The following is a 13,633-nucleotide window of genomic DNA, read 5'->3' on the forward strand; positions in this document are numbered from 1 at the left end:
ACCTGGGGAAGAGGTTTCAGCCTTCCATCAGAAGCTATTTCCAGACATTCCCAATGCTATTATTAGGAGGTATTGGGAACAATTTAAAGATCAGAAGTCTGACTTCCTTGCAGATTCAAAATCGGAGGAAAAATATGCTTTTCTTTAAGAAACAGAACAAAACAAAAAGGGGTCAAGACCACGCGCACCCAGGTATTTTTTTTATCTCATATCCACTTCTCAAAGCACTGTGGATCCTTCGGTGTTGTTGCTACACGTACCTCTCTGCTGAGAATCCAGCCTGCAGTCACTGAAGTAGGACAGCAAAGATGTCTAGATGGAGGAAAACTTCACTGCAAGTCAGCTTGACTAGAGAACACGTGGATCCTAACAAAGCTGCCCCCAACCTGCTTTAGAAACATCCAGGACCACTGAGAAAACGAGAGCTTCCTCTGCACCCAGACCTTTACAGCTGAACCACAGCACTCCAAGACACATCTCTGATGGTGCTTAACGCTGACAACCATTTATTTGTTGTTATTATAAGATACAGCCGAGTAGGATATCATACCATACAGGCAGAACCAGAGACTGCATCATCCATAGCAATCTCCTGGTGCTGGCTCAGTTCAAACAAAGGCCAGATAAGCAGTAACGCTTCTCCTAGGGCCCTGCAGCCCTTTTGCAAGCTTACTGCATTTCACTGAGTATTTGAGTATGAACAAGGGCATTTGAAGGCTTTGGAGGGCTCAGGCTGAAGCAGAGGCGATCAATGCAACAGAAGCAACCGTTTCCCCTGGAAGCGTAGCTGTATTTCCCAGCAAGGGGGCCTGCAGGAAGGGGAAGGGGGGAGATCAGGCACCTGGCAGCAGCTGCTGAGGCTCCTCTCACACTGGAAAGTAACAAGTGGAAAGAGCTGCAGATGTGCAGATCACAGCTTCCTTCTTCAAACCGCAACAGCTTTGCCATAATTTAACCCCGCATTCTTCAGGTGCCATTTATGCACGTTAATAATCCCTTCCCAGGCCCTTTCCATTCCAGCTTCAAAATCACAAGCTGGAAAGGACGCTTTATCTAAAGTGTCTCTTATTTCCCCTCTCTCATTTTCTCAGCTGTAATTAGCTTGTGCCTGGGAATCTGCTATGAGCGAGCATCAGAGCCGGCTGCAAGCTGAGCTCTGCTTGCCTACTCGCTAACTGCTACAACGCAACTGAAGCGTAAAATAAAAAGGAAGCTGTGATTTTAGCCTAAATCTAACAACACAATAGGGACAAAGCGCAGGTTACGCAGCCCATGTCCCCTTTGACGTCGTACAGCACTAATGGAAAAATGTGGTCATCCACGAATGCGCACCGAGGAAGGGCTGACTGTGCAGGGAGCGTTTCAGAACCAAGGCACCCCACTGAAGGACAAGGTTTCAGCTGGCTTGCAGAATTTCACACTCGCTGTTATCAGGTTATCATACAGTATTACAGGGTATGAACACGTGAGCCCCAGTGGTTCTGCTGGGATTTCAGCAAAATAATAAAAAAAAAAAAAAAAACAACCAACCCTGAAACTGCTCTTCCCAGAGTTAAACAGGGTCTTTCCTCCAGAGCTCGCAGATAACAGATCAAGCCTTCAGCGAGAAGAACAAGATAAAAAGCTGGGTTAACCACTAGCTGATAACACTAGGAAACAGAATGGTACGAGCACACTGAGGCACGTACTTTCATTTCAGTGCTTGCACTGGAATCAGACAGAGCATCAAACAAAGCAAAAATTTTTAGTACTAGGAGGCACCACGTTAGAAAATTGATCAAGGTCAACTGTGTGCTTCAACATCAAAGAAAAACATACACCCACACAGGAGGCAGAGGGCTGAAATCCTCCCTAAAATGGCTTTTTTCCCCCCTTTAGGTCAGATATCTCTGCATCTCCATTCCCCAAATGCACACAGTTCTTAGCAGATAGGGATCATGCAATAAATCAGTCAGGAGGTGCAAGATGACAGAACTGAAATTTATCGTCATTCTCCAGTAGCAAGCATTTGGAATATGTTTTTCCTAGCAAAACCATGAAATGCAGAGATGCCAATGGAGATCAGGTCAATAAACCCCTTCTGTTCCATGCCTCTGTTCATCTGAAGCTGTGATCATAAGAGATTTAGTAAGCAGAGGGAATATGCAATCTGACGGAGGGTGTTTTCCTGCAGCAGAGATGCCCATCACACTGACAAGAGGGATCAGTGTGCAGGAGCAGCCACTGCACTGCCATTCACTGTCACAGCCCTTCCTGCACCGCGCAGCCCACACTGTGCACAAAGCCCAAGACATCGAGCAGAAAGACACTCATTACTGCCAGTGCTTCTTACCCAACCTCTAACAAGCCCTGGTTCCAAAGGGCCCATCACTTCATTATTTCACAGCCTCCTTGTTTGAAAGGCTCGTCTCCCAGAGATCAGAAACCTATTGTCACATCACATTTAGTTCGTTTTATTTCATTTCTTAACTGCTGACATTTGTATCTGATGGATGGTATAAGATTTTCCTTAGGGGATCAGGAAATAAAGGGTTGAGAGAAGGAACAAAAGAAAAGAATTTGATAGTGATATGGATTTACACTTTGATAAGGATTTTACTGAAATGGGCTTTGCATTTTCTTTCTTTGAGGGGTGACCAAGAAGAGCTGTGTCGTATGAATGTTCTCTCCCCATTTACTACAGCTGCAAATGTAGTTAACACACAGAACTGTCATCTTGTGAGTGGGAGAGGAGGAAAGCAAGAAGCAAAATTAAGAAGTTCCACATACCAGACCACACATTTCTGCCACATGAAATCAAGATTATCTATTTTAGATATATCTGAGACTTTATCTTGGCAGTTTAGATCCTTCCTTCAAAGTCTGCATACAGAAAACATTTGTTCTCCTGCAGAGCAGTTTTTCTGCCTTCCTGATGCAGGCTTTATTTTAGCAGCCTAAAGTACAGGGCAGCAGATGAAATTGTTGAATTATTACAGATGGATAAAAAATGCTCTGCTCCAGGCACACCCAGGCCATGCTCCAGGTTTATACAACATGCAGTGCAATGCTGTGCTCCTCAGAACGCAGTGAAGGGACTCTTCACACTCTGTAATATATCAGCGGTGCCAACCTAGGTTTCTCCTGAAAAATGGCTTGGATTTCTGCTAAATCTCTTTGAGAACTGAAAGACATACTGAATGCTTCTTGCAATAACAGCAGCTTTTTTTTTTTTCTTTTTGATGTACTGAATGGATTTTCTGAAGATTTATGTGCAATTCTATTTATTTAAAACTTTTTGGAATGATTCAGTTTTAGCATCAGGCTCTTATCAAATGCTGTAAAAAATCCCCATGCAGGTAAAAGTCATTGGAAAACCCCTTATTACTGTGAAATTTCTCATTTTTAATGAAGTAATGGCTATTTTTAAACTGCTATTTCATTGCCAGAGGAGGAACTTCACTATGAAGAAGTAATTTTATTTTCTAAGGTTCTGCAAAGAAAATGGCTATTAGGATCCTCACCAGCAGGGCAGGGCCTCAGAGCCAAACAACCACTGTGTGCTCACCTGCTCTGATTCTGTGCTATTTCCACACAAAGAAATTACCCCCACTCTGACTGCTGGTGAAATTAAAAGCGATTAAAACAGCAAAGCGATTGAGAATCCACTTAAGGTGCCCAGTGCAACCTGTTTGCTTAGCAGTAAGAGAGTCACGGACGCTTGGCAGTCACTCAAATGATTCCCAACCATTCCACACCAGTTGCATAGTCATGGAGACTTTCCTAAAGCCCAGACTTCTCATTGCGTCTTAGTTGTGCCCAGGCAAGTGGTTTGGTACAGCGACTGTAATGACAGCCCCATAACTGCAGTTCATAGCACAAGCAAGCCTAGGAGGAGTTTCAGGATGGCCGACACTGCTTTTTGCCCTCTTCGAGACTCACATTCTATTTGACCACAGAAGTTTTATCTGGCTGAAACTCCCCATTTTCAGCAAAGGCAGGAATTCTGTTCCCACACCGGTCCGCATTCAGCACACCTCAGTCCTTCCCCACTGTGCCCAGTCACTCAGCAGTGTGCCATGCAATCCCTGGGGTCTTACCCTGCACGTGAAGACCCAGCAGCTGCCAGGCCATGAGGATGCACTGCATTCAGAACCTTCCCACCACTCTGCTCTACGTAATTAATTCCCAGCTCGCCACAGATCTCCCTCCTCCTCCACCGTCACGCAGTGAGCTGCTGGGCTGCCTCCTTCACGAGACAACTGCTGCCTAAATCCATCCCTTACAGGCACACCTTGGTATTTATAGAATTACATGAATGACAGCCGAATCAAAAGATTTGGGGAAGAAGTGCTTACATTTCAATTATGAGTCAGTTATTTCTGACAGGTTTGTTAGAAGTCAGCTGGGTTTACACAGCAAGCAGCCACATACCTTGTGCATGACTGAACACGAATGGGGCAGTGCAGACTGCAGAGGACTCCTGAAGGAGGGATCCAAAGCGAGCGCTGCACACATGGCTGTGTACATTATCTGCCCTGAATGACATCTTCAGGGCTGCGTGTCTCATGATTCAACATATGATACATTCACCTTTGAGGTGTCAGTTTAAAAGGCAGAAAATACGATAGTAAAATGCTACAGAAAATATTTGGAAGCTGTGCACTCAGCATGGGGAACTATCCCACCACGTGTAGGGGACTGAGGAGCAGAGCAATGTCACATCCTCCTCCCAGAACATGCCTTGAAGCACAGCTCTGCACATAAGTGCAGCAGTCATACTATCTACATAGCTGCACGCTTTTAGGTAAGGAAAAAATACAGTATATTGTGCTCACAGAACAAATCAATACTTAATAGCCAGATGAAAATATCTGAAAGCTTTATGTACAGTGCCTAGAAGAGGGCTCCCTTTCTTACAGGGATTTCAAGGCAACGCTGCAGGGAGGAAGGAATTACTTCAAGATAAAGAACGTTTACATATCTCATGGCAAAGCTACAACTTACACAGAAGATTAGCCTTTTCACTGCTTTGATACTTATTTACACAATTAGTACTGGGCAGCTTTGAGTTACAAATCATGTGCACTTGGTAAAAAATATTTCTGCTAGTTAAAAATATCTTTCTACCTCCCACACAAATAAAGCAAAATCATTAATGAGTTCTGGAAATTTAAAGACTGTGCTTACACTACTCCTCACAAAAGAATGTATTTTGCTAGGATTGTAGGAGAATGGTTTCCAAGTAAAGCAATCAACTCTTGGAACAGCGAGGCAAAGTCAGTACTGGGTGCATGCTTGAAAAATCAGAAAAATGAGAAATAAGGCAATACAGACATGTCAGCAGAGAAAAGAGCAAACAACACATCCAAAACGTGCAGTCTTTGCCATGAAAGTCAGTGAATGCTGAGAACTATTTGCCAAGATTTTTCTTTTCTGTCAACTATTTATTTTGAAAAAAAAAAAAAAAAAAAAAAAAGAAGAAGAAACTTCTTTTGAACAGCAAGGTTGTGTTATTTTTCTAAAAGGTAACAGAAAACAAAGCACGACCCCAAAGGAACAAACCCACTGCTCAGTAAGGACTCATTTTTCCCACCCGTCTTCTACTTTAGTTAACAGAAATTGTTAATCCAGTCTTCTACTTTAGTTTGTGTTCTCACAGTTGCACAGCCATTAGCTAATAACATCTGCCTGGCCCTAACACAAACACTGTCTGCCAGTTACTGGGCATCACAACAGAAACTGACCCTCCTGTGACTGACCTGCAAATAGGCAACGCACATTTCATGGCACTTGTAAGCCAGGAGATACAAGCAGGAAAGCTTTTCTGAGTAACACTGTGTGACACTCACCCTGCGCTGCGTCACACAGCTTCACCGAGGACAGAGCTGCACCCCCTGGTCCTTGCAATTCTGCACCTACACGTGGTTACCAACTGGCCCGCAGCATCCACCCCCAGAGCCCAGCACCATCACAAATGTTGATGCTCGGTGTGGGTGGAATCGCTGCTGACTTCCACACAACAGGTTCCCCAGGCAGTGGGGGTGGAGTCACCATTCAGAGCAGACAAATCAGCAGGCAACCCTTGCACACCTACCATCTAACCCGGCTGGGATGTGCTCAGAATGCCTGACAAACATACAGGCTGCCCCACAACACCGCCTCGTAGCGCTGACATCTTCAGGCTCTGTGGGACAAGGCCAACGGCGATGTCATCACTCTGGGGACCATCTTTCCAGCTACCACTAGTTATTAGGAAGCTGAATAATCACATCAAATTCCACAAGCTAAAACAATGGAGCTTATTTAAACCAACACTCATATGAGCTCCAAATTTCTGACAATGAATTGGAAGCACACAAAGGATTACAAGCAATATTCATCCATCTTCATGAAGATGGGGTTAAACTAGCTTTCAACACCTTCAGTCACACTAAGCTTTCAATATAATAATCTTTCATACAGAAGTATTGGCTAAAATCTGCAAGATGCACAAACTACCCATACGGAAACACATGCATCACATGTCGGGCTTTAATCACTTCCACTCATAAACCCCATTCAAAATGCAGCAATTCCATCCTCATCACAACAATTCTAAGACTGCATGAACAACTGTGTTTTAGCCTCAGAGGACTTAGTTTTTTCCTCACCTATTACTGTGCTTGGACTTTTCCCGGTCTTTTTCCTTGTCCTTCTTGTGCTCTTTGTGCCGGTGTTCTCGGTCTTTGTGTTTATCTTTGTGTTTGTGAGAATCTGCAAGCAGAGAGGCAAAAAAATATAATTAAGGAATGAAGGTGGGAAAAAACCCTGTGCCTCCTTCATGAACCTCTGCGTTTCCCCCCACCCCAACCCACTATTTTGTCAGATTCCAAATTTCTAACAAAAATCCTGCTTTTCAGAGGTCCTAAATGGATTCATTGTTCCTGCAGGCCAAGTTAATTTATCTTGGCGACAGTTGCATTTATACAGTCTTTAGTTCAATGATCTTTAAATGCTTTACAGACCGGGAGGAAAAACAACCCGGTTTGTTATGTAGTTAAGTATGGGAGGTGGGAATCCTAGCTTGTATGATTGTCAGTATTTCACATCAGATGTAACTAACAGATGCAGAAACAGAGCATGAAGCTGAAATGTAGGCTTATTGGTACCAAAATGATACTTCCATAAGTACCTACTCCGGATACAGAAACTTTCCATTGAAACCTCAGCCCTCCCCCTACTCCCTCCTATTAAAATCTTGTTTTTAGACCCACGTGGCATGACAGACACACAGCATGGGAGAGGGGGCGCGACGAGGGAAGAGGAAAAGATGGGAGAAAGAACAACAGACCAGGAATGCTCTCCTTGTGCTCCCCTCATGCAGGCACACTTACTTCCCTCCAGCAACAGACCCAAGACAGTTCAGTGCAAGAGCTGCAATGAACAGGTAAACATTTTTCAGGCCCATAAGCAAATCAGGAAGGAGCTGAGGCTGATCGAGCACTTCAAACCCACCCCAACAGGCACAACGGCCTCCACTCAAAGTCACTCCTATGGTGTTGGACGGAGTGTTTGCAGGCCAAAGGATTCCCCTCATTTCATTTTACTTTTCATATGCACTTCTCAACACAACTAAAACTAAACAGCTCTTTGGGATATCTAACACGCTGCGCTGATTTTTGCAACTGCCTTCAGATAACAGTGCCAGCACTTCCACCACAGATCTTGGATGTAAGGTATTAAAGATTAATTAATGTAAAGGTGTTAACATGCTCCTAAAAAGGCTGCCATCCTCATATAAAGGAAACTGCAAGACAAAGGTGTTGCAAATTCCACAGTCACAAAGGAACAGCCTCACCCTCCTGCCTCCCTGTCTTTTGCCACAAATTCATTTTTTTTCCTCCTTGACCAACACCAGCTCTTATAACCTCAATATATTCAGCAGGTTTTAGTGCAGACATACCCATGTTCACGTTGCCACGCGATATAACCAGCTGTTCCCCCAACTTCAGGAACTGCTGTCAGACCCCCACAGTCACACAGCACAAACCAGGACACCAGTGCTGATGGTGAAGCCCCCTGCTTGCCTTCTGCAACTTCCCTTGATCCTCCTGAACTTGGCAACACTTCTTAACGCTTCAGTTTATACACTGCATACATTTGAAGCTCAAGGTTGAGTTTTCTGTATTTTGATATACAAAAATCTGTGGAACATATGGTGTTACAGCATAATCTACCCAAGAGTTTTCAAGTACCCAAACAGGGAAATCTCTTTCACAGCAGGCTGGAGCTTTGCAGCCATCTCCAACAAACCGCAGGACTGGACACCCACTCTGAGCTGTCAGGAAGCAATTCCTTGGTAGTCTCCTTCCCACCAGGACAACACACATTTTGCTGGCACAAGTGTTTTTGCAGCGTATTTCACACTTTGGATTCTGCAGTTCAGCAGTAGCTGGGAGCTCAGGCTGTTTGCCTGGGTTTTATTCCACAGACTGTACTCACCAGTTCCTAAAGCACTGGCCGAAGCAAACAGCCATCTACTGATGCTTGATGAATAGGTAAACGGCTTGAAAAAAACCATCATGATGCTATATAAAGACATACACATTTTTTAACACGCTCACTTCTTAAGGAAGAGTCTTTTTTTTTTTTTTCCTACCAACCAACTGATGGGAAATACGTGCAACTGTTCAGTGTTATTTGCTTTAGAGATTATTGGTTTGTTTGTTTGTTTTTCTCTGCAAAACACTGCAGAATGAAAGTCTTCAACCTTCATCTCCAGACGCCCTTCCAACTGACTGGTGCTTTCCAGCTCAAGTTCGTATTTGCTATCGAACAGTGGTTCTAGGCCATACCCTGGTTTTCAGGCAACAGAAGCCTGGTGCAGTGGAGAAAGACCACACCGGTTACACCAACGGTGCTTGGGAGCATTTCTCTGCCCAGCTTTCAACCACTCATTGCTGATACTCTGCAGAAAGGTCCTTGGTGGGGGTGTCGGGGATAAAGGACAGGAAGAGAGCCTGGAGAACAGGAGGGGGTGTGGAAAGCAGGGAGGAAAAGCTGACAGGAGAGCTTTGGCCTGTACAGTCAGCACTGGATACGGACTTGGCCTCTCTGCTAGCAGAGTAAGCAACGCTTCAAATTCCACGTAGTGCCTCCCAGACACATCTCCTAAGAATTAAGTTACTCTGCAACATTTGCTCGGTACTCAGACTCAGCAGTGCTGCCTTCTGACGTAATGCCATCAGGTAGGTTAAGACTGAACTTCAAAAGCTTTCATTAAATAATCTCAAGCTGACATATGATCATCACCAGAAGGCATTAAAGCTCTCAATTTTTCATTTATTTATTTATTTTTGAGGACTGAGCTGAATGTAGCTCAGCAGATAGATTGCTAAAAAGAGGGACAGCACTTTTTTCTTTGGCTAGTCTCAGGAGACCTTTTTCAGGCTGCTGTTGTCTAGCAGACCAAATTGATGGTTATCTCGTGGCTGACGAAACGAGTTTGGCCATTTCCCCCCAGTCTGTGCACCACATCCCAGACACCCGGACAACATCCTCTGCACTGTCACACAGACAACAGAAAAGTGAATTTGGAATGAAACCTTATGACACCACAGGGCATCTCACACCAAACCTCATCAGCACGGGAACAAGGAACAAGTAATTACTGCCCATAACCTGTTTCCTCTGATCTATGTGTTCACGTATCAATTCCTAGAAGCCTCCTCTCAGCCTCCGGTAACATCCCCAGCTTTCAGCTGACTCAGCTGACTAGATCCAGCCTCATTCAAGCTGCTGAGGTCAGACACTATCACACATGCATTTGTTTCCTGCCTCTTATGCCACCTCTTAAGTACGTCTCCTCCCCATTGCGATAAACAAGGAGATAAATGCTGCTGCTTCCCCAGGAGCGTTAGCAGACTTCACTATCCACTGTGAGCAAAGTTCAAACCCCAATGGGTCCGTGTGACATTCTGAGGATGGCAGAACAGAGCGTGTCTCCAGCGCCAAGGTTACAGCAGGGACAGGGTTTACACCTACTGGGCAAGGCTCCATCTCCCCAAGGCTCTCCCTTCAGTATCTGCTAACCCAAACAGAGTTTGGCATCTCCTCTGTTCACAGAGCCTGATGTCTCTGGCACCGTGTCTGGCAGTCAGCACTGGGCCTGGTGCGCCTCCAACAGCTTACCAGAGTCCTGTCCTATTCCTGCCTTCCTCTCTGCATCTCCAGCAACCATGAGCAGCCCTGCATTTTTGTATGTTGATTCATCTTTGGACTCTACTTAATTACAAGGACAGCCAAGTTAAGGATGGGAAATTCTAAGCACTTTTGGTCTGCGGCCCTGCTCCCCCCCCAGAGGTCTCCAGGGAAAGGCTGAGTCATAACCCTATTTGCAATACTTGTACGCACAGCACTACTCCAACAGCACAGTTTCACTCTTTATTCAGGATCAGGGCTGTAGAATGCTCAGCAGCTCCTACAATGAGCAGAAGGGCAGCAAGGAGCCCCTGCAGCCTTCTCCTCCAGGCAGACCTTGCCCCAGTGCCCTGCTCACAGAACCCAGCTATATGGAATTACACACAACTCCTATGAAAAATTCATTTGCTTTCATAATCCTTTTGAGCACCCACCTCTCCCCACTCCCCCAATAAAGATTACTTACAGATCAAGGGGAGCAGGTCTGCTCCCTACATCAATGTTTCAGTTTACATGGCAACTTTCCTAATTAAACCCTGCAGCCAGCAATAGGACCTGGGAGGGCACTGCAGGCACACAGCACAAGACCATGCAGACACCACTGGATCCCGCTCCCAACACCCACTTTCACCTGCTTCCCATTCCTCGCTTTGCTTTAGAACCATCTTTTTAAGCACTGAGAAAAGGATGTGAGCAACAATCTGGTTCTCCTCGTTTTTCCTAAATTAAGTGAAATAGCAGGCAAATTAACCCTGATAACCCCAATTCCTGGCCAATGGGAGCTATTCCAGATAAATCTATTTGCCTTCTGTATTTGCTGTAGTTGGGTTCACATTCTTGTAAGCTTTTGCAGGCACAACTTGAATGCAGTGATTTACCAGCATACAGAGAGGTTTCTGCCAGAAGTCTTTGCCCTTTTGCTGTATCTTGCTAAGTCTTAGGGACAAGGACTTTGTGCAGTTTACTTTCTGGTTCCTGCAATATTCCAATTGTTTCTCCTATTCCCCAGCTGCTGTATTCTGTCCGTTCTAAGCATCACCTCAATGTGTCCCTGTGCTGATGTCCAGAAGGGCAATTTAAATTTACTTGATTCTTGGGACTGAAATCTATGTCCAAATCAGAAGACATAGCATAAAAAAACCCACAATAATACCACCAAAAAAACCATTTCTAACCACTTGCTACTCCCACAGCACTTTTAGTTTAGCTGAGGGGTTCCATTTCTGCCCTAAGCCCAGTGCCTCAATATTAGCTACTGCTTACAAGAGAAGCATACAAGCTTTGAAGATTTTTTCAGAATCACTGGTCAGTTTGAATGCAGTGTGCTTCCTACTACTGGTGCATTTACCCCTCCTGAAACTGAGGAACAGCAAGAAATCCTTCCCCATCCCAACAGAGGATGCTTTGTGTAATCAGCAGGGTGACTGCATGCATGCATCTTTTCAGCCTCTCTTCTAGAGAGCAGAAGAAAGTCTTAAAGGCTTCTCCAGTTCCACTGCTAAATTATGCAGCCGAGGGGGAGATAAGTCAGTAACACTGGATTGGGTTCAAGAACTGGTTGAGTTCAAACCTTCTCCTGAGCCGTCCTGTCATCTGAGCAATGGCACTCGCTGTGCAGCTGAAACATCTCACCCTTGGACCACACAACTACAGAGTACTTTTACAGTTTAGGCCGATTTCCTTCTCACCTATTGGGACATGAAAGCAAAGCACAAAGACCCTGCATGATTCCGGTGAAACAATTTCACAGATTTTTTCTCCTCCTTCACAGGCTCTTCTCAAAAGCAGCCACTGTAAAAGTTTGGATCAGAAGACTTCTTCACTTTCCAGTTTTCCTAGTCACATTTTACCATTTGGCATCATTTATTGTGCCAAATCATATTAGGGATTTAATTTCCTATCTGCTGGGAATAAAAACTGTTAAATTTGTTAAGGTTCAAGTGCTGAAAAGATGCCTAGAAGAGCTGTGAATCTTCAAACACGTGAATGCAGTTCCAGGTGTCTAAAACACACTTTGTATTCCTGGCAAAGACCATATTTTTACCTCAGGCATCTGATTGAAAGAATGTAGTACTGGAGTACTTTCTACAGTATAGAGATTACATTAGCAAGTAGAAAGATTGGAACAGTCAATACCCAAGATCTTTACCATGAACAGCAGTGTGGTTGGCAGGTGACCTGAACAAGCAGCGGTGAGTCCATGTGTGTAAAGGTTGCTCTGTCAGGCTCTGGTTTGAGGCACAGAGGACTGAGATCCTCACTGCTGGATAGGTTATGGCTTTAGACAAGTTATCTGACTTGACACGTTTTAACAATTGTAAAAGGCACATACAGGAATTGCTCCTGACCGGTGTGGAAGGTTTCAATTCTATGGTATTTGTCCCGCAGCTGCAGGAAGCCACAGTTTGATTGTGCTGTTCCAGTAACTAATTACATCTCTGCAATTTGTTTAAATGGATTGCCATTGCTGCAGCCCTGAAAGGGAGAGGAAAATCTATTGGACAGAAAACAAAACTGCACCCAGGTATCAGGGACAACATCTATGTGCACCTAGCAGTCTCAGAGGCAAGAAACACACAGCCAGAAGGCGCTGTACAGGGAGCCAATAGTACTGCGACGATACTCCGGAAAAGCAAACTGTAATCTAACAGAGTACCCAAGTGAAACTGGACAAGTCACTTGTTGGCCTAATGGTCCTACTTACGAAACTACAGAATACACATAAAACGTTTATTCTGGAAAGGTATCGCAGGTCTGTTTGCTCTGCTGCCTAATTTCTCTAACAGCCGACTGCGAAAGACCTGAAATGAAAGCGATTAAAAAGGGGAGGCCAGGATTGGAGTCTCCATTACTTGGATCAGAGTAAATAACAGAAATAGCACCTGGGGAAACAATGTTTCCTAAGCATGACATTCAGTAAAGAAGCAGGACTTGGTGCCAAGATGAAACATCAGCAGTACCCAAGCAGACTGCTGGCCTTCTGCTTCACGCAGAGCTGCACTTAGCAGAACAGGCACAACTTTCAAAAGCAGCTTCACATCCAACCCTTTAACACGAGTGTTGAAAGACATCTCCACTATCAACACTGCTACAGACTGCAGCTTGCCGAGGTTATGTTCTGTTGTGACGGTGGTGGTTTTTTTCTTAAAAACTGAAGTACTTGAATCCAAACTGCGACAGAAAGAGCATGTTCCGACTGTAAGCAGATATCAGAAAGCTATTTCTAAATCCTCAATCCCCCCCAAAGCCAAATTCAAATGAAGTACAATTGCTGTGCTGTGGCTTCAGGCGCAGCAGCCCAGCCAGGCTGCTGCTCTAAAAACGCTGAAGAAACAAACCTCTCCATCCCATCACACTTTTCCTGCCCCCCCCACCCCCCCCCCAAAGAAGAGCAAATCCCAAGTTTTCTACCTTGCTGCCAAGCATCTAAATCAGTTTTGACTGAGCACAAGGAGAACAGACAAAGCAGCTC

At 44.7% G+C, this 13,633-nt stretch overlaps 1 protein-coding gene across 1 annotated transcript in view; it reads right to left on the reverse strand.

Moving 5' to 3' along the window:
* The window catches only part of TOP1 (DNA topoisomerase I), a 62,280-nt gene that overhangs the window by 28,140 nt on the left and 20,507 nt on the right, over positions 1-13,633 (reverse strand). Inside the window, exon 3 of the mRNA XM_042834499.1 lies at positions 6,633-6,735. Coding sequence (XP_042690433.1) covers positions 6,633-6,735 — 103 coding nt within the window. The remainder of the gene's footprint in view (positions 1-6,632; positions 6,736-13,633) is intronic.

Source organism: Centrocercus urophasianus, unplaced genomic scaffold (assembly GCF_019232065.1).
Source record: "Centrocercus urophasianus isolate 14NV4802_14NV808 unplaced genomic scaffold, USGS_Curo_1.0 seq_47, whole genome shotgun sequence".
NCBI classification, from domain to species: Eukaryota; Metazoa; Chordata; class Aves; order Galliformes; family Phasianidae; genus Centrocercus; species Centrocercus urophasianus.